General features: G+C 47.3%; 1 protein-coding gene and 1 long non-coding RNA gene across 2 annotated transcripts in view; one reads left to right on the forward strand and one right to left on the reverse strand.

Moving 5' to 3' along the window:
• The window catches only part of LOC132475867 (uncharacterized), a 149,043-nt gene that overhangs the window by 49,906 nt on the left and 78,233 nt on the right, over nucleotides 1-20,904 (forward strand). The window lies entirely within an intron of this gene.
• cd248a (CD248 molecule, endosialin a) lies at nucleotides 6,720-10,793 on the reverse strand. Its single transcript, XM_060077130.1, has one exon. The coding sequence runs from the start codon at nucleotides 10,471-10,473 to the stop codon at nucleotides 8,053-8,055; it is 2,421 nt and encodes an 806-aa protein (XP_059933113.1). The 5' UTR covers nucleotides 10,474-10,793; the 3' UTR covers nucleotides 6,720-8,052.

A 20,904-nucleotide genomic window follows, 5' to 3' on the forward strand; every position in this document is an offset into this window, starting at 1 on the left:
CCACAACCAAAACAATGTTGGAATGACTAAAGCGTCATCCCTGCTTGCAAAAGCCATGCGCAAAACATCTGCTCAAGCACTTGTCGGTTCTAGAGGAAGAGGATCTACGCCTGACTGCAAAGCAGAGAAACAACTTCTTTGAATATTTCAATCATCTTATTGCCGAACTATCACAGGTACCTTTTTAATAGTAAACCATAAAATAAGAAGGTTACTGTGTTCTAAAGAACTGGAGAAGGACGAGAGGTCATCAGTTCCTTGGCACAACCGGACACAGCATTCTTGAACGCCGTGTGTGTGTGTGTGTGTGTGTGTGTGTGTGTGTGTGTGTGTGTGTGTGTGTGTGTGTGTGTGTGTGTGTGTGTGTGTGCGTGTGTGTGTGTGCGTGTGTGTGCGTGTGTGTGTGTGTGTGTGTGCGTGTGTGCATGTGTGCGTGTGTGTGCGTGTGTGTGCGTGTGTGTGTGTGTGTGTGTGTCTGTGTGTGTGTGTGTGTGTGTGTGTGTATGTGTGAGGGACGTGTGCTGTGTTAGTGGAGGGGAGGGGTGTGTACAGTTCGGTAGAGAATGCAGCCTGGGCAATGTGTGCCACACAGTGAATCGAAGAGACCACTCTGTTCATCCTAAATAAAGTACTTAGTACTAAGAGAGCATGATAGGATCAAGGAGATAGATGTGTCGGGGATACTGGTCAGCGATATGCTTCACAGGAAATGCAAGCAATCACCTGGGGTTGTTACAGGATGCAAAGCTATAAGGGGGGGTGGGATTCTTGTGTTATCCTCTTGCCCCGATGTGCATTTGTATGCTTACCTTTGTATGTGTGTCGATAAAGAATTTCAATCAATCTTTCAATTCACTCTTCCCTCCCACAAACACGTTTAGACCGGTTATGGTGTTTACGTTTGTCGATATAAACTGTTTTGTTCAACCTAAGGCCCAAGGTAAACAGAGGGTGACCCTTACCCACGGAGTTGAATTGATTTAATCTGTCAGGCACTCTTACCATGGAGCCGTTGGGAGTACCCATCAATGAGCGTTACGTTTACACATAATGGTTGAGGTCACGCTTTACACACAACGCCGTCGGCCAGGCAACGCCTTAATCACTATAGTGATGTTTTCAGAGGAAGTGGAAAAACGTTTCCATGTGTAGTGAACGAGTGGACAGTGTGTGAGCAGATGATGGTCAAGGAGACAAGGTCATTTGATGCGAGGATGGGCCTGGGAAATCACGGTGTGAGTTTGCAGACGTTACTGTTCAGAAACACCCAAAATATTATTTTTTTCTGATACATTTATTTTGAATACTTGATTCAACACTTGATTTATTTGCCACATCACACAACATAAAATGATGTGATGAATCTGAGTGTTTATTATTGATGTGGGTTGTCGTGTTTGGCCGGTTTGAAACAGCCTCACCTGGCCTGAACCAGGCTAATTGGACTGTGGGGCTGGTAGAGGCTTCACACCTGTGGTGCATTCAGTAATCAGGGCACACAGGCTAAACACTGCGGGAGAAGTCGGATTTCCGTCGTTAAGCAGCACGGCTAAATTACCGTGGGAGTGCAGGTTCACGGCGTCAGAAATTTGTAGGCAGTGCAGAAAAACGGTCAGGAATTGATTCTTCAAACAGCTTTTTACAGCAGTGACCACCAAATTGCATGGATCAGAGGCTGGGTGCTTTGGACGTATGGAGGAGATGAAGGGGAAAGGTAAAGACAAATTAGTGGTAAGAAAAGTTTAGCAGTGGTTAAATTAGCCTACAAACTGTTTAAACATGGCTATATTTGTTCACAGAAGTGACCCTTTTTGTCTTGTTGTATCTTATAGGATTGGGGGGCGTACCCTCTCCAGTGTGACCGATCTAACGACAGATTGACAGATCTAACAGCCAATCACGAGGGGTATTTCTTTTGCAACATCTTTACTTTTATCCAATGATGAGTGAGGTAAGTTCCAGCTCGACCCCCCCCCCCCCCCCCCCCTTGCTATGGACAAATTTGATTTAAATTCTGTGGTCGTCTTCAATGCCAACCTTTCAACCTTTTTCTTTTCGTGTCGGACTGCTGCTTTCGTTCGTTAGCCTTCAACACCCTGCCTGAGAATTTGCATTCGCCATCGCATTGTTCTGCTCAGACCTCTTTTGATCAACTTCTAGGGTGAATGTAACGTTATGAAAAGCTATGAACAAACTAGTTTTTTAACAGGCAAACCTGCTTCGGGCTCAGGCTCAGGCTCAGCTTAAGACTGGGGGTACAGGAACATGCCAAGTTTCCTTATAGACCCTAACTAATTATTTTGTTCCTTAATTACACTTTGGTTATTCATATTTTCTGTAGCAATGCACTTTAATCTTTACAGGGCCAGTAGCATTATGTTAAGCCTTATGGGAGAGCGTGATGAAAATGCTTTCAAGCATTTCAGAATGTCTAACGTATGCATTGCAGCGCAACACTGCGACAGACAATGTAACGATATTCTCTATTCTTACGTAATACATGGACACAAATATACCGCACATGAAATAAACAGATGTGGGATCACACTGGGGGACTCTCCCTTTCCCTCTCCACCACACACACACACACACACACACACACACACACACACACACACACACACACACACACACACACACACACACACACACACACACACACACACACACAGAAAGGTACACAGACAAACACACTTGGACAATGACGCACATAAATATGCAAATGCACACATACCAACATCAATATTAAAGTACTTACAAAGGCTTGCAGGAAACTGTTATATACACAGAACCCCCCCCCCCACACACACACACACACACACACACACACACACAACTTCCACCACACTGTTTAAATTACAGGAACGGAGAGAGGAAATCCATTGACAATCGACACTGTAACCAGACCTCCTCTTCAACCTTGTCCACACGCCCTCGTCTCCTTTTGCTAACTAGCACATACCAGCCCTCCTATTTATTGAAGTTCTGGACCCAGGGTTGTGGATATGGCTCCTTGGCAACCACACCATGTACTTTTTAAGTGTTCAATATTCAGTCCCTCAGCAGATGCTTTTATCCACCAGGATTTGAAGAGGAATTGGGGCGTCTGGCCCAAGGGTAAGGCTGTCTGCAGGTCAGGCTGCAGACATTGGGAATCTGACCCATTTTCACCACTGCGCTGCACTGCCATATAACAACATTTGCGGGTTTCATCTCGTACCTTACATCCTCCCAGCCAATGTGTGGCAATACAAGAACCCAGCTGGATGGGGTGTCTGGCAGGTTCAACGTTTGTCAAGAGAATTGCCTCGAGGTTTGAAATGCATCGATGTAAACTCTGGCCTGGGAGACATCAAATATGAAGGCAACGGGTTTCGATTATTAGGAAATCCATAATGAAGGCTTTTGCATCAAGCTTATTGATCTCCATTACTGGAAATAAAAAATGTGTAGTATCATGGTCCTGTGTATTTCAATGCTTTCCTTCTTGTTACTAAAATCTATTTGAAGTAGTTAAGATATTCTGGGGTACTCACTGAATATTTATATTCAGCGCACTGGCTAACAGGAAAATATATTTATAGATAGATATAGAGATATCGTTTTATTGATAGAAAAATGTCCTAAACTCAAAAATGAAGCCCCTTTGGAGATGAAACTGTATTTACAACAACTTTACTGTGTTGAGTACGACCAAACCATGACACAAAGTAGCTCGTTAGCCGCGACCACGTCGGCATCCCCCCCCCCCCCCCCCCCCCCCGGGACCAGCCGGCTCGGTGTCCCGTCTGCGGGGTTAACCCGGCGGACGCGCTCCAGCCAGTCACAGCTCGTCCCCTTCCACTGCACAGGAAGTGGCGAGACGTGACGAGCTCAGCCGCCAACTTCCCTGTCCTCGTAATCGCCAGGCCGTCATGGTATTCGCTGCATCACTTTTCCTATTTGCACACGCATAGGATGAACCTTTAGCCTGGTTTATATAGACGCCTTAATCTAGGAGAAATAAAAATAACAATATGCAGAAAAGGGCCGAACATGATGTATTTTAGTGCACAGATAATTATTCATCCAATGATTAACCAGTACACCACTATCAGACATGTGTACAGTGGTATTATAATCAATAATCAATTTGTGAATTTAGTTGCAATTAGTGGATCGTTTGTCGAATTTGGATCAATGTGACTGTCTTTTGTCCTATCTAAGAGACAATGAAGGCATGATGAATGATTTTTATATATTTTTATAAAATCAACTTTAAAAATGGAGAGCAAGTATGCTTTCATGTTGAAAACGTCCTCTCTGATGGTTATGATTGACTGGTCTGGAATAACTTGCCTGCTCCACAAGAACATCAAATAAGCCCAGGCGATACGTCTTCCTATTCAAACCTGATGCATATTTCAAAAGGCATCCCGCTGCTTTTTTATAGGTCCTATCTGTAAAAGTAGTTGGGTTTCTATAAAATGTTTCATATGGCTAATAGAAAATAAGAGATTTACGGTAAGATTATTTTGTCTGTGTTTAAAATTGTATAGGCACTTGTATTGCCGGTTAATGTCAAAGCTTTCAAACATACTGGAACACACACACACACACACACACACACACACACACACACACACACACACACACAGAAAGAGACACACACAGAGAGAGAAAGAGACAGAGAGAGAAAGAGACGGAGAGAGAAAGAGACAGAGATAAGGACACACACAGAGAAAGACACACAGAGGGAGAGAGACACACACATTCTATGCAGAGAGACACACACATTCGCCCCCGCCTGAATAAATACCTTTTGCGGTTTCAGGTTAATCCAAGGCCCGGGTGTGTTACCTTTCTGCTGAACCCATTTGGGACCCTGGCTATCTTGGAAGACGAAAGAATGTCTGATGAGGAAAGCGAATGCCTTACGCTGCAATTCAGATCTCCTTTTTGAGAAGGCTGTCTCGGCAGTCTCACCGTCTCAAGGTCCATCTATTTAGTAATAAGCTCAGTACGGTGGTTAGTTGCCCAGCCTCTCAACTTCTCAACAGATGGTCAAAGATGGGGCGAGTAGTGATGGTGTTCTCGTTGTTTTTTTTACATGATCTTTACGCAGAAAGATGAGGTGATGCAGAACTTCCTGCGACGATTTGTCGACATGTATCAATAGCAAACCTTGAACGGGATTACTTTGTCTTTTCACTCCTTGGGAGAAATGTGGACAGACTTAAACTAAACACTCCCCGGTCTGGGAAGTGAAATACTCAGCAGAGGCTGGGAAATTGGTGATTCATAAGATTTCATCCTGGAGAATTTAGTGTCAGTGGAATTGTATACAGATCTTGCCAATCATTTGATATGGGTTTAACCCATTCTATATATATATATGTATGCATCCCTGTTTCTTTTATCCCTTTATTGTTGTTGTTTATAAGTGGGTTGTAACCATTGGGATAACAAATTTAGTGATTAGTTCAAGCCTGAGTATTACATATGACAAAGGAAAGGCAAGAGCTTTGCAGCGTCGAATTGCTTGATTCATACCTTGTGCTACTTAACTTTGACCATTGCATGAATTAATGTATAATTTGACCGTTTATTTAATCAGGTTAATCCCCTTGAGATCAAAGAGCTCTAAAGTTTCGTTATCGTAACCAGGATATTTAGGCCAGAATCCTGCAGGACCTATACTTAAGTCCACCTTTTTGACAGTGCAGGATTTTAGTGCGTCAGTATAGCTTCTAGCAGGAGCCAAGGCCCACAGGCTGAGTGAGGTGAGAAGTATTCTCCCTGGGAGTGACCCCGTGTGTCAACCTTGAAGGGAAAAACCTCTGGTGTAGAACCTCTTACCCATTCCCAGGCTTCATTCAAGGCAATTTGCCTTGACTTCAAACGGCACAGATTAACATTATGCTTCACAGGCAAGTTATTATGAACCTTGTTTCTCACCACTTGGCGTATCTCAAGACTATTAAAGGGCACTAAAGGCCTACGAGGACTTGACTACCGACAATGGTTCAAAGAGTAAAGCAAAGCAAGCCCGGGGTTTAAAAACCAAACGGCACCGGGCAGCAGAGACTGAAGAAATGATGGGATGTAGGTCAGAAGGAGTGTGGGGGTACGAGGCTGGGACCTTCCTAAGCAACGCTCTCTCAGACAGCCAGGAACTGGTTCTGATCCCGGCGCGCCTGAAGCCGTCCTGCCAGCGGGGGGAGACGCACAATCAGGGGAACGGCGGCCAGCTCACTGCGTGGGTCCTTGTTGTTAAAAAGAACAATCAAAACAATTGTAAAAGCAGAATTGACCTTCCACTAAAGGTTACAATAAAATGCTCCAGCTCATACAGACGCATCATATTTTTTATGATTTTCACAAGCGACGTTCCGATATAATTCAAGATGCGTGTGGCAGCTATTGTGTGTGTGTGTGTGTGTGTGTGTGTGTGTGTGTGTGTGTGTGTGTGTGTGTGTGTGTGTGTGTGTGTGTGTGTGTGTGTGTGTGTGTGTGTGTGTGTGTGTGTGTGTGTGTGTGTGTGGGGGTATACTCAGACTGTTGTGGGTTGATCTAATTGTCCACAGTGCTCGACTGACTGACTCACTGTCACTTTAACCTTCCCTTTAACAGGCCATTAAGAGCACCGCGAGAATGCGTATACTTATCCAAACCTTGTGTCAAAAGTTCACCGCTAAATGCGCCCACAAACCCGACGACAAATGAATAACCAGCCTCTGTGAATCTCTGAAGCATTTTAATAAGCAATGGCTTCAAACTGGAAAAATAAAAATAAAAAGTACTCAAACATGAAAAGGCATAAATAGACAATTCGTCCCCTCACACAGTGGCCACGCGGTCATCGTTCACGTGTAGTTCAACTGAAAATACATTTGGATTGCCTTCAACAAACCCCCCCCCCCCCCACACCCCCCCACCCTTACCCACCCCAACCAAAACCAATCTGTGCACCAAAAGCCACAGCCACCACAACCAGTGGTTTGGGATGAACCGAAAAGTTATGTGCTGTTAGTTTTTGAAAAGCTTCAAACGATGATAAATTTATGAGAAAATGTCACGGCTGATGTGAAATCTAATGAGAAGTGGCTCCTTCTGACCCCGTTGCCCTCACTGCTCCTAACAGGCATCTGCACTTTAACCCACTTCTGGGAAAGTCAGACAGGAAAGCCGCCTGTAAATCTAAACTGGGATGGCGGAGCGAGCACTCCCTAGGAGCCATCCACCACCACCCCCCCCCCTCAAAAGAAAAGCCTCTGTATAGCACAAGGTTTGATGTGCTCCATAAAACAAAATATACCTAAAATAACCCTGCTGACATGACAGATGTTGAATAGGTGCTACAAGTGGTAGGTGTGATACAAGCAGAAGGACAGGAGAATTACAAATACATATTTACATACATTTAGCCAACGATGGTTTTAAAACAACAGCTTTCCCAGCATGCAATGCAAGATAGACTTGTACCGACGTTGCCAGAGTGTGCGTTGTCAGTTTGGGTTGTTTCTTGTTTATAATAATCTTAGTACCGTATGCAGTTTAATTCAGCAATCCAACACATTTCATGGCAAGAGCAATTAACAATACTGTCGATGTGTCCGTGGTTACAGTTGAAATATGAATTGGATATGGTTGTGTCATTTTCACAATTATTCATACATAGTATGTTTCCAAGCAACGTTCAGATGCTCACAATAATATTGATTGAATGACATTGGGCAGTGTTGAATATAAACCATAAGGAAATGACTGTGTAGTGTAGCGCAATCCTAAAGCGATCAGAGATTATACCGTGCATTCTGCATTATGAAACATTGACGTCGTTGAATATTCTTTTTTTGTATTCAATCTGCCCCCTCTCTTCTGTCATCAGCAATTTTCCACAGTTTCGAAAGAGTGGGTACGGTTAAGGTATAAAGGTGTGCGGCAGGCGTGTTGTGACACAGAAAAGCGTTCAACCGTGTGCATACACATCGGTACAATTGTTTAGTGGGTCCTGTCCTCCATCGTTGGGCGTCTCTCCCTCAGAGTCTTATTAATCCACGTCTCACCGGCCTAGACATGGGACTTGCCTGCAGCCGAGGAGCTCTGGGCGCCGGGCTTGTCGTGGGCCCCTGATATCCAGTGGTAGCAGTCGGTGGTGCTCTTACCGCGGGGCCGAACGGCACAGCGGGTGCAGTAGACCACGCCCAGGGCCACCATCACCACCGCAAAGATGCCGATGGGAACCAGGAGTCCCACCAGGAGCCAGGTGCTGTGGCCCTGCTCCACCACCTCGCTGTGGTCGATCTGCGCCGAATCCGAGGCGGCCTCCTCTCCCCTCCCGGGGGCGGAGGTGGTGTGCTGGACGTTGGCAAAACCGTCCCGGCCTCCTCCTCCTCCTCCTCCTCCTCCTCCATTGTCTTTTTCTCCCTCTGCCGATTTCGGCTCCTCCGAGGAATATAACACTCTAAGACTTTCGCCGTTTCCCTCGGCCTCGTCCTCCTCGGGATGATCTGAGGCGGGAGAGACGTTATAATCCACGGCTGTCCATGATGGTTCCCCGTACTCCGTGGTGGCTGGGTCATGACTGGCAGGAGTGAACCTGAACCAGTTCCAAGCCCCCTCGGAGACGGTGGTTGACGCGGGCAGGGTGGGGACGCTGCTGGTGGCCTCTTCCTCCTCGTAGTCATACCATTCTGGGGTGGGGCTGGTGGCCGGGGCTGTTGTGTGGGTGGGTGGGGTCGTGGTTGGTGGTGGGGCTGTGTGGGTGGGGGCGGAAGACGTTGGCTCAGGCTCTAACTCCCACGGAAACACATTTTGGAAGCCTCCTGCGTCTTCAACCTCCCCCAGGCCGTGTTCAGGCGCTGGACTGCGGGGGTCCATGGTGACGTGGAGGGGCATTCCCTCCTGGGGGGCGCTGGTCACCCATATGACATCAGAGCTCTGGACACTAGGCGGGTCAGTCAGCCAATCCAGGGATTCGGGCCATTCGGTCCGCATTGCCCAATTGAACAAATCCGGGTTCCACACGGAGTCGGGTTGTTGAGTGTACCAGGGGAAGTCGGGCGTGACGGTGGGCCGGCCGTCTCCCAACTCCGTCTTCAGACAGGAGACGTGGTCCGGCCCGAGCTCGTAGCCCTCCCCGCAGTAGCACATGAACCCGCCCACGTAATTCACGCACATCTGCTCGCAGATCCCCGGGATCTGGCACTCGTCCGTCTCCTGGCACTGCCGGGGGTCCTCGGGCATGACGGAGTAGCCCATGTGGCAGTGGCAGACGTGGGACCCCGGCGTGTTCTCGCACGTCTGCTCGCACGGGTCGTTCATGCACTCGTCCACGTCCTCGCACTCGCCGTCGACGCCCGCGAGGTAGCCCTCGCGGCAGAGGCACCCGAAGGAGCCCGGCGAGTTGACGCACAGCTGCTCGCAGGGGCTCTGCAGGCACTCGTCCACGTCCAGGCAGCTCTCCTCGTCCGGCGCCAGCATGAAGCCCTCGGGGCAGGCGCAGCGGTAGCGGTCCGGGAGCGGGAGGCATTCGGACTCGCAGGGCGCCCCGTGGCAGACGTCGACCTCGCAGAGCCGCCCGTCGGCGGCCAGCTGGTAGCCCTCGGAGCACTGGCAGTAGTGCTGGTCGCCCGCTTCCCGGCAGAAGTGCTCGCAGCCGCCGTTGTCCCGCCCGCACCAGCGCGTGGCTACCGGGGCGGGGGCGTTTGCGGCGCAAAGGGGGCCGTCGCGCGACCAACCCGCCGCCGCCGCCGCCGCCGCCACACCGTCCCCCTCCTTCGACATGCACAACACGGACTGGTCCTCCCTTGTGCCCGCCGGGCAGGGAACCGTGGCGACGGAGCCGAGGGGCAGGTGGGTGAGCATGGTGGTGAGCAGGTTAAACGGCGTCGCGTAGAGGGTGTTGCCCCCGCCTTCGCTCGGCAACGCCGGACACATCCCCTGGTACGTGAAGCGGCAGAGGTAGGCGTCGGCGGGGACGAAGCAGGTCTCCTCCAGCCACTCAAAGTTCCGGCTCTGCTCCGGCAGGGACGAGTCGTACGCCATGACCACGCAGCGCAGCCCCGAGCACGCCGGGTCCACCGACTCCACCGCGCGCCAGTTGGTGTACTCGGTGTCCTGGTCGCCGGTGGTCCAGGTGAACCCGCGGAGGGGGCGCGACGGCTTGCACTGCCGGGGCTGCCGCTGCAGGCCGACCCACACGTTCACCGCGGCGCCCAGGTCCCTCAGGTCGGCGTTGGCGAAGAGGTCGGCGATGGCGGCCGCCTCCTCGGGCCGCTTGACGGTGGCCAGGTTGCCGCCGTCCGCCTTGCAGGAGCGCCAGGCCTCCCGGAAGGTCTTGCGCTGGAAGTAGACGACATAGCAGCCGTGTTCGTTGCACAAGGCGTCCCTCTCCCTCAGGTCCTGGCCCCGGGGCCCTGGTTCTCCGCCGACGGGGGACCACAGGAAGCTGAAGATAAGAGTGGCAGAGAAGAGCACCGCGGAGCCCATACTTCAGTAGCCACCCCCCCCCTCCTCCTCAACTTTAACAGTCCTCTTCACCAAGGTGTGGTGGTTGCAATTGTTTCTCCTCCTATTTCTTTTCTCCTTCCGCTTTTGGTCCGAAAATCCTTAAAGTGGTTGTTTTCTCACTTTAGCCTTCTGATTGTCCGCTGAATCCTGCTGCCATTTGCAATCTTCGACCTCCTTCTCACACCTCCGGCTGCTCTCTGCGCTGTGCTCCACAGCCTGCCTGGGTGAAAGAGTTGTGCGCTGGAGTTGAGTGTGTACAGATTGTCCCCAGATCTCTGGGAGAGTGAGGGGGTGCGAGGGAGGAGGCAAAGGAGGGGAAAGCCGGGGCTGGGAAAAGAGGGCGGGTTGGCGGGAGGTATAGCGAGAGGAGAAGGGTGGGAGGTAGGGAGGGAAGGAGCAGGGAGTTTAAGGGAAGGAATTGTATGGGTTTTTTTTGAGAAGGGAGGCGGGGATGATGATGTGAATAAAGGGGCTGGGGGGGAGGGGTGTTTAAATAATGCTTTTTTGCATGTATCATGGTTCTCATAAAGCTGTTTATGGACATGGTTTAAGACCTTGCTATTAACACTACACACACAAACATGCATCTCTGAAACACTATTGGTATATGCCAGATAACCAAATATATGTCTGAGTGGATAATTGGATATTTTGGTTTTGAAAAGTAGAATTCAGAAACCTTCCAATAACCTATGAATCCTTTGGGCCATCTTCCCGCTGAGGTTTTTTCTTGCTTTTGTGCCACTAAACACAATGCAATGTTCTTTCTTCTCAGCCCCCATAGACTTCAAATTTAGTTTGGGTAAATCATAATGACGTTAGGAGGAGTTCAAAATGCTAGCCATTACAAAAGCTAAAGTGTGTGTGTGTGTGTGTGTGTGTGTGTGTGTGTGTGTGTGTGTGTGTGTGTGTGTGTGTGTGTGTGTGTGTGTGTGTGTGTGTGTCTTGTTTTTGTCAGACTATCTTAGTCTGTCAAAACAATAAATCCTAAAAAAGGATTGCAAGAGAAAAAAACGTAGTCATCTCACAGATGGGCTTTAGGAATCGTTCTCCCAAAAAATGTACGTTGTTTCTTCAAACCTGTGAACCATTCAAAGAGGGCCCTGGCTTCTGGCCAAGGTTCACAGCTATGCAAAAAAACGACAATGAAAAAGGAATCTGGCTTGCATGTTTATAATGCTCATATTGAAATATGAGGAAGTAGTAGTAGTAGTCGTTTCGGGGAGCACCAGAGCTAGGGAAGGGGCCCCCAGGCTTCCTAGGAAAACAGGGTCAGCCTCGCGAAATGGAGACTTATGTTTCTAAAGGGGGAGAGTGGATGTCTACAGAGGAAGAGCAGCAGGGGTTGTAGTCTCGTTATGCTCCAAATAAATCTTAACTGGTGTGTGTGTCCGTGCGTGCGTGCATGTGTGTAAATTAACTTTCAAATTACGACTTTTCACTCAACACTTGCTTAAATGTATTGACGAATGTGTGCTGGACTTTTAATGTGTCCAAGAGTGGTCCGCGTTCTTTTACAATTAACCATACACACCAACAACAAACCCAGGTTAGAGGTTCCGGGTTGGAGTCCGACAAACATCCGAGCAATCAACAGCTTGAGTAGAGAGATGAGAGCCTTTGTTCCTACACGTCTGACCACCTTGGGTCGGCACACCAGCAGAAAAACAGAGCTAAACAAAGCAACGATGACACGCTGTATTACACTACACATTCCTACCAGAGCTCCATTCGGATGCATGCGTCGATGGGGGACAGTCGGGCCAAACTCTGACTTTAAAATCAGTGGGTTGTAACTATATCAATGAGGTGCTCCGTAACACCGCTGGGTCGAAAAATCAAACATGACATGATGTCTCTCATGAATCAAGGGGGACTATAATATAAAACAGACTTCTGACAAACCGAAGCAGATGGTTTGCATAACCGGAGCAGATTGGGTCTTTTTTGAAAATAATTCATAGTGGGACATCCTGAAAATGAGATGATAACGACATATTGAACATTAGAAGTCCTATTTGTTGTTGCGGAGGGATTGTTTGTAGTAGTATCACCGGTAATGGGACCAGGTCTAAACAAATGAAACGTGTGAGGGGACACACACACACACACACACACACACACACACACACACACACACACACACACACACACACACACACACACACACACACACACACACACACACACACACACACAGTGAAGGGGTATGATGGCCATATTTCAGACTGTAGAATTTTAATGACTAAAAGATTGAGATTCAAATGTGTTAGGCAGTACTCGCTAAACTTGGCCACACCCTAACTTAAACAATCAAATAGCTAGCTTCAGCGGTGAAACGTATTCATCAGTGATCTGCAGATTACAGCCCAATAATAAGATCACAGCTTAAGGAAGCTTTGGTTTGCTACTTAACCTGCAGTCCAAAGTTGCAATGTACCGGGAAAAACTGTTTGATTTGTGTCTGATATTTGGGAGGGGGATTTATTTTAACCAAAATAAAATCTTAAATAAAAAATGATTGCAAATCAATGCTCACTATCAAAAAAAGGTGTGTCCACATAGATTTCATTCTGATCACAGAGAATCATGAACTATACTAATGCATACCAGAGATTACTAGCCATATGCCCACAACCATAGGAGACCAGTCCTATGGAATTCCCCATCTGATGTCTTTCCATGGCCCACAGCAGTTGTAGGCAGGTTCTGCACTGCCTGGCTTGTATTCATGACTCAATTACATGGTCTGTAAAGCACCTCAACTCGAATTGAATGGATGCTCGCTCAAGAAATGTCGTCACTTAATCCTCGACGGAGATGCTTTTAAAAACTTTTCTATGCCCACTCTACCAAGCAGTGCCAAAAAAAAATATTTTATTTACACTTCATCAAAACTTTGTTGGCCACAATGAACGGAAGGGGCTTGAATCTAAAAAAAAACAAGATTAGGGCAGACTGGTAGAAGCAACAGCAGGCTTGAGCACCTCCAGTAAAACGATTGGCGCATGAATAAAAATCAAAAACGCGCTGACGAAGGGATGAGCTCTGTGACGTCCACGTGGATCAGTACCCGATGTTGGCTCAGCGCAACGTCTGCATTCGATGGAGGACTTTCAGAGGAGAAAAACTAAAACATGCTACACCAACACAAGCTTTTTCTGCCTACAAAGAGCAGGGAGGCGGCTGTTGAAAGGCCGGCTGCGGTCGCATTAGTCGCCCGCACCGCGCTCGCTCTCCCCCAGAAGTAAGGGGTTAAAGGTGACATGGTAGTTTTTCTGTACCCATTGACCTACCGTGTGAACAGATGTGGTCGAACCTCGCGTACGGACCATGCACATGGCGTAGGGAGTGGCCCGCCAAAGAGTTTCCTCCCACCCGCCACCCGTCTGGGGAAAAGGTTTGTAGCGAAGTCGTAGACGGATCCGATTCCCATTGAGGATGTGTATTGTTTTAGGGACCCGCACAGTTTCCCCTTTTCCCTAAACCGCCAGACCCCGTGGCAATGTCAGGCGCAGGCGGCCAATGTGCTTTCCTCCTCGGTGTCTTTATTGCATCCGAATGTGTTATCCTCACTTCCTTTAGCTGTCTTATTCTTCATTCATCCTTCGTTCTTCTTTCTCCCTCACCTCCCTCTGACCTCCATCGGAGCAAGGCCAATGCCAAAAACGTAACCCCCCCCCCCCCGCCCCTGCCTCCTCCGCAAACTTTTAACCGTGACCTTGGCAAATAAACGACTGACAAACAACCCAAAGCCGACCTCGGCTCCCTCGAGTCGGTGTGTTCCTCAACTCCGCTCTTAATGGGAAACCTTTCTCTGTCCAACAGAGCCAGATAGATTTTTATTTTGATGAGCTTGCTTGTCCAAGCGTGACTCCGCGGAGACGGCGGATGAGACCCCCCGGTTGGTACATGAGAATGCCTTCTTGAGGCGGTACAGCAGGCATATTGTCGAGAGGACAGTAACCGAGGCATCCAAGCTTATTATTAAATCAGTCCTCCAGTCACTCTCCCCTACTTTTATTCCTTCTGCCACCTGCGCTCTTCCAACCGTTCAGTTGCCGTATTTTCTTCAGCGGTTGGAATGACGATATTATAAAGACGCCCACTGCTGTCTCTGCTGTTTTGTGTGGAGTTATTTTGCCCTGACACACACTCAAAATGGCATAGGAATAGCACAACAGGGTTGGTTCTATGCTTAAGTAACACAGTTAGATTTTCTGGTGTTGCTTTCACAACTTACCATTGGTGTCTGCCAGACAATCCCTTGAGCCGAAAGAAACCTTTTACTTGGCAGCTCAGAATAAACAGAGTTTATCCTTATTTATATTGTATAATTTGACCCCAGCATAGGCCAAGTATGCAACTTGACATTTACTTGACAACTTGACAAAAAAGTCGCGTTTTTAATAAAATAAATATCACTGTAGTGCAGAGTTCGGGAACATTTTCAGTTGGCCGAGCCATAGCAAATGTCATTATTTGAAAGTGTTCTTAGAAGAACCAAAGATGAGGTTACATAGTTATCGTCAAAACTTTTTCCAACAGCTATCGTATGTCATACCATCTAGAAAGGGAAGAATAATAATTAGTCACCTTCCGATCTCTTTTAATTTTCGTATTTTTATTCTGGTTGTCGATTAGGATGTTCTCCCCTGCAAGACATCCACACAATTATCTTTGCCATACGAAAGAAGTTTCGGTAATACACTCTTATCTTCTTTGTTGGGCCAGCCACGTGCGATCACTGAAAGGATACGCAAATCCCCTTCGCTGGGCTGAGGCGCCGGCTCTAACCCCCTGGATCCAGGCCAGCACACGTCTACAGACCAGGACGATAGGATGCTGGAAGCGGGGGGAGACCTAATGGGAGCGCACACAGGACTTTTACAAGGTGGGAAAAGAGGAGGAATGTGAAGCGTCCATACATTGTGATCATAAACAATATACTGGGTTTGCGTTTACAATGTTCAAGGCCCTGACTGAGCTACTGACCTTCATAACTTTGAAACGCTGGGGCGGCAGTAGCTCAGGAGGGAGGGCAGGATGGCTGGTAGCTGCAAGGTTGCCAGCTCAATCCCCGGAGTGTCGAGGTGTCCCTGAACAAGGCACCTCACCCTAACTGCTCCCGACAAGCTGGCTGTCACCTTGCATGGTTGACTCCGCCGTCGGTGTGTGAATGTGTGCATGATCGAGTGACTGTCAGGCAATATTGTTTTGGATAAAAGCGCTATATAAATGCAGTCCATTTACCATTTACCATCTCAATCAGTCAAATTTAAATCATTGTAACTCGCTTTTTCTTGGTTGGGTGAAATTCACCCGGAACACACTACACTCTACAGAGTCCTCATATATTCATATAACTGTGAAGATGCTATCCTCCCCGACCCTTTGGCACTTCTTCAACATGCCGGTCACAAACTCTGCTCTACACTTCTAACGACCCGTGATCAAACACTTCACGTGCGAGCCGCGGAGCACATGCAATGGACGCTAATGGACCGGTCCTCCTTTTGTTTCGGTTTCGGCACAGACGTGGAGTTTATTGTCCTCGGCATGCGGTCGTGTTCTCGGGACGATCTGAACACACGAGTGTGCCTGCCTGTGTTGTTTCTAAGCCGACCCCACCGGCTGCTGAGATTGGGCAAGATTCAGACGCCTGGCTGCAACCCCTATCTCATCACATCTCTGTGTTCTCTTTGTTCTGAGATTGTCTGTTTGTGCTCGTCTCTCTTTCACCTCCCTTTCTCCTAACCTTTTTTTCTGCACCGCCAGTATGGCTCCCCGCCTCGAAACCACTGTTCAAAGAGTGACGAAACCTCGCTCTGTTCCCTCTGTTCTCTCGATGTTGCAGGGCCACTATAGAGGAGTGTGTGGAGTATGCTTCAAGTGTTGATTGATTTGTTTGACATTATTTTATAATTGATAGTTCACTTGCAGTGAGTCGAATGGAAGAATTATTTGCAGACAATAATGGTGCGGTTTAGTTTTCAATAATCAATAAGCAAACAACAAGACTGTTTGCATATTGAACTAGGAATCAACCAACAGATTTGAAAGGTTGCCTCAATACAATTGAAACCGTATAGTTGCTGAGATGAGTATTTTCATAAAAAAAATCCACTCTAGATTCGCTGACTCCAACTGCTACCACAACAAAACCTCTTACAGGGTTTGGTCGAACAGGAAGCAATGGAGTTTACATGAGGAATACAAAAAATATGTTTTCTCTTCATTATCGCGTCTCCCCCCCTACAATGTTATTGTTGAACATACATCCGGTGTCTGTGTCCAATAAGGTGGCCTCAACCATTTTGAGTCAATAAACACTCGCTTTGCGTCCAGCGGACCCGTTACCTGATCTCAATGGAATCCATTACGAGGCACGTCATTGCCTGCCAGAGGCCTTTTGCTCTGCTCTGCTCCAGGCTTCTTACTCAGGCCTGCTGTCCAGGCCAGTTAACAGAAAAGGGCTGATAGGCACTATCGCACTTCAGCCCACCCCTTTCCCACGGGTAACACTTCACACACGACCAACTCTCTCTTGCGCTTGGTTCTCTCTGCCCCCCAATTACATTGAAAAGAGTCTCCCGATTCAGACGGGAGATAAGTATTTGAAGTCTGATGGCAGACCCCGCCTGAGTCTGGGTAAACGCTTTCACTTTCTTTCGCTTCATTATTTGTTGTCGAGCGGTGTTGTTGTTGCCGGAGGCGGGGATCTGTTAGCAAGTAATGGCGGAACACAGACTCTGTCACAAGTATCATCTGTAAAGAGTTTGAAAATACGTCTGTAAATGTTTCAAATCAACACTGTGTAGACTGGCCACTGTAGAAATACCCTTATTAGACTTCACTCGCGTGATTGAGTTTTATTTGCTTGAGGAATCTCCGAAACAGGGAACACGGCGTAAATACCGCCCCTCGGAGAACCAAGATCTGTGCCGCCACCCCCCAGACTAAAGTCACTGGGACTATATACTTAAGCCACCAGGACTACCGAAGCCAATATGAAAGGAGTATATACTGAAGCCTGTGTGTGTGTGTGTGTGTGTGTGTGTGTGTGTGTGTGTGTGTGTGTGTGTGTGTGTGTGTGTGTGTGTGTGTGTGTGTGTGTGTGTGTGTGTGTGTAATTCAGGTCTGTGTAATGAAGGCCTGAGGCATTTGTGTACAAGTTAACGGCACAGGTGTATTATTAAATAACGTGTTCAATTGTCTTAGTTTTCTCTGTCACTGCCGTTACTTCTTCAAAATGCTATAATGTCGTAAAGTTATTTTTGTTTCATAGTGGTATGAAACACACAGTGGTGGTGGTGGTGGTGGTGGTGGTGGTGGTGGTGGTGTTGCTAACAGAGAGCAGAGCGGCTGCACCAGAGCCTCTGGGGCTCAGATAAGAGAGGCCTCAGTGAGGCGGCTCTCCGAGCCCGTCGCGCCGCAGTGCCGATAGTGAACCCCCCCCCCACCCACCCCCCACCCCCCTCGCCAGCGGGGGTAAGCATGATGAGAGGCGGGTCAGCGAGAAAATAATAACATAAGGTGGTGTACTCAAACAACCCCAGCAGGATGTGTTGGCTGGCCCGAGGTTGGGGTAGCACCATAATACTCCAAATAGTGCAGGTTAATGTAGTGGAAAAGAACACTGAAGGATGAGGCTTAAGGTTATTGTGAAGTGGTAAGGGACCGAATCGTCCTGTTGTTTTGGTCTTCAATAGAAAGAGGGTAGCTCATTATGATAATGATGGGTCGGTCGGCATGGCGATGCCTGTAATTGAGTTCACCTGCTGAACCTGCTTTGACCCGTACCGTTGAAGACCATGTGATGGAGGCTTATTCGTTTCAACAGCCCTAAGTCTCCCCTAAATCTGGCAGCTGTGTGTGTTATTTTGAAGGGGTGTGGGTCTTTAAATGGCTAGGCCGGTGTTTGGGCTCTTACAGGGATCTGAGGAGTCCTACAAATGCGCCGCACAGTACGCGCCCCAGTTATTAGTAATTGGACATTTGTCACTGTTAATATGCAACCATGTTCTTTAGGTAGAGAACAAATACATATATATTAAACAATGTATAGCAGTAAATATATAATGAATTGACCATTACAAATTGTATTAATTGTAAGTATCATATAGGCTAGCATTCTCAGGCTATAAATACTTCAAGGTTTGCCGTTATATGTTTCTTTGCGGCTCAAAATGGAAGGCTAAACGTCAGCAAGGGCATTCGGAGCAATCAGTACTTTCTCAGTCGTATTCAGCACCATGCAGTGTACACAGGGCCGCACCACCCACCCACAAGGTTGAAAGCTCTCTGAGCAATTTTCTGCTTTTCTCAGTTAAGAACTTTGGATTGATTTTTAGTGGAACATCTTTCAACCTGCTTTCATGAGTATCTGAAGAAAAGAATGTTCCTTCCTTGATGTCTTTGATATACAGCGTACTCTCCGTACTGAGCCTAATGTCTAGGATGGATGGTATGAAAATATCCATAATATAATTGATTTGAAGTCTTCAATATTATGTAACTTGTTTTGGCTGGTGATGGTTATTTTATATTCTATTATGAAATAGCCAGTATAATCAAGGACTTTATGTCCTGGCCTCGCATTTATTTTTCTTTGGCAACACAGAAAGTGTGAACGCCGAGAGTTGAATGGCACAATTGACATTGAAGGCATTTAAATGGCAATGAAGACATTCTGTTTTGCATGTCCAAAAGTTTGTAAGAGTGTTCCCACTCTTACAAACTTGTCTGACCACATTAAAAACATGAAACTATTTTTTAGAATTCAATTAACACATGCCCACCCCTCCCCCTGTTATTATTTGATTTTGTGCTTTGGATTATGTGTCAGAGTGTCTGCCTGTGATGTCCTCCGTTATTGCAGTAAATCCTGTTGAAATGAGAGTTTCTCTGCTTCCCGTTAAGCTGCTGTTGCCGTGACATTGTGTCAACATGTTGTTGACACATCATGGGTATTGCTCCCTGTACGCTAGGGATGGGCAAAACGATTATTTTCTGGGCATCAGTTCTTTCAGTTCCGTTCACTATCATGATTCGTTCGTTTGATTCGTTCGTTTGATTCGTTCGTTAAGTACTGCGACGCGATTGCTACCTGCTGTAGTACTCTCATTGGGAACGTTTTAGACTCAATCAATATAAGGTTGTGGGGAGACTGAGCTCTATACGTATGTATTTTTAATTTACGCGACCATATTTTTGTTTTAGGTTAAAAAAAAAAATGAATCAAAGAATCAGTTCTCTTGTTTTGGGAATGAGTTCTCGTCATTCACCTTCGGGATTCGTTCGTTGCAAACGAATCGTTCGCGACCGACCCATCCCTACTGTAAGCTGGCCGCTATTGTCGTAGGTGGAGAGACAAAGCTAATTATATCTCTCGCTTAGCTTTACAATGTGCAGCACCATCTCAAGGACACGATACATAACGGTATAAAGCGGGGTTGGATTATATGCATCAACACACACTTCAGCGATTGACACCCAGTGGTGAAGACTCACCTGAGTTGAACTTGCGTTCCTTCTCGAGGCCCAAAGGGCGAGAGGCCACGCCCTCTTGGACCCATGAGAACAGAGGGGAGCTTCATCATTCACTGGTAGGGTCTTTGGACAGCTTTTTTGTCATTTATTGCCTGCCTGCTTTATAGTTTTACTGATCCAGCTGGGATGTGGACGCCGGGCAGATTTAAAGTAATCATACTGAAAGGGTTGCCATGGATACCTGGACAAGGTGAATAGTAATTTCAACACTTTTTCAAGTGCAAACAAAGCTACAGCAGCGAGACCAATCTACCTGCCGACAAATATGACCATTTTGTGAAAACTATGGAATGGAAACACAAAACGCATTAGTCCAAATATGCAAAACCGGTAAAATAGTGCTTTGGGTTTATTTCAGAATATCAAAACAGATAAAGTAATGAATAAATTGAAGACCTTCAAAATACCCAATCAAACACACACACACACACACACACACACACACACACACACACACACACACACACACACACACACACACACACACACACACTCGATGTGTGACACTGGGACTTGTGACTGTGCTAAAATAGGCTGGCACGGCCCCGAAGTGTTCAGATGTCCAACACCTCTCCTTTTAGTCCCAGTTAAAGGTGTACGTGTGTATGCAGACCTTTATTACACATTTATATAGAGCTGGCGATGTAAGGTGGTGACCACCAGGTCCACGCATTCGACTCAAAGGCAACCTCACCCGCTTTAAAACATTCCAAAATATCATTGATAGAATCATCTCCCAGCCCTAATCTTTCTTGAAGCCACATCCTGCCCGAGCAGGGTGGATTTTAATATTTAACGACAAGCTGTGAGACCAATTACGACTTGCCTTTTGAAATCCACATCACGTTTTAACGAGGC

Source organism: Gadus macrocephalus, chromosome 17, assembly GCF_031168955.1.
Source record: "Gadus macrocephalus chromosome 17, ASM3116895v1".
Taxonomy (NCBI): Eukaryota; Metazoa; Chordata; class Actinopteri; order Gadiformes; family Gadidae; genus Gadus; species Gadus macrocephalus.

Coding starts and splice junctions, on each gene's coding strand:
- cd248a (XM_060077130.1), bottom strand. CDS start 10,473: ATGGGCTCCGCGGTGCTCTTCTCTGCCACTCTTATCTTCAGCTTCCTG.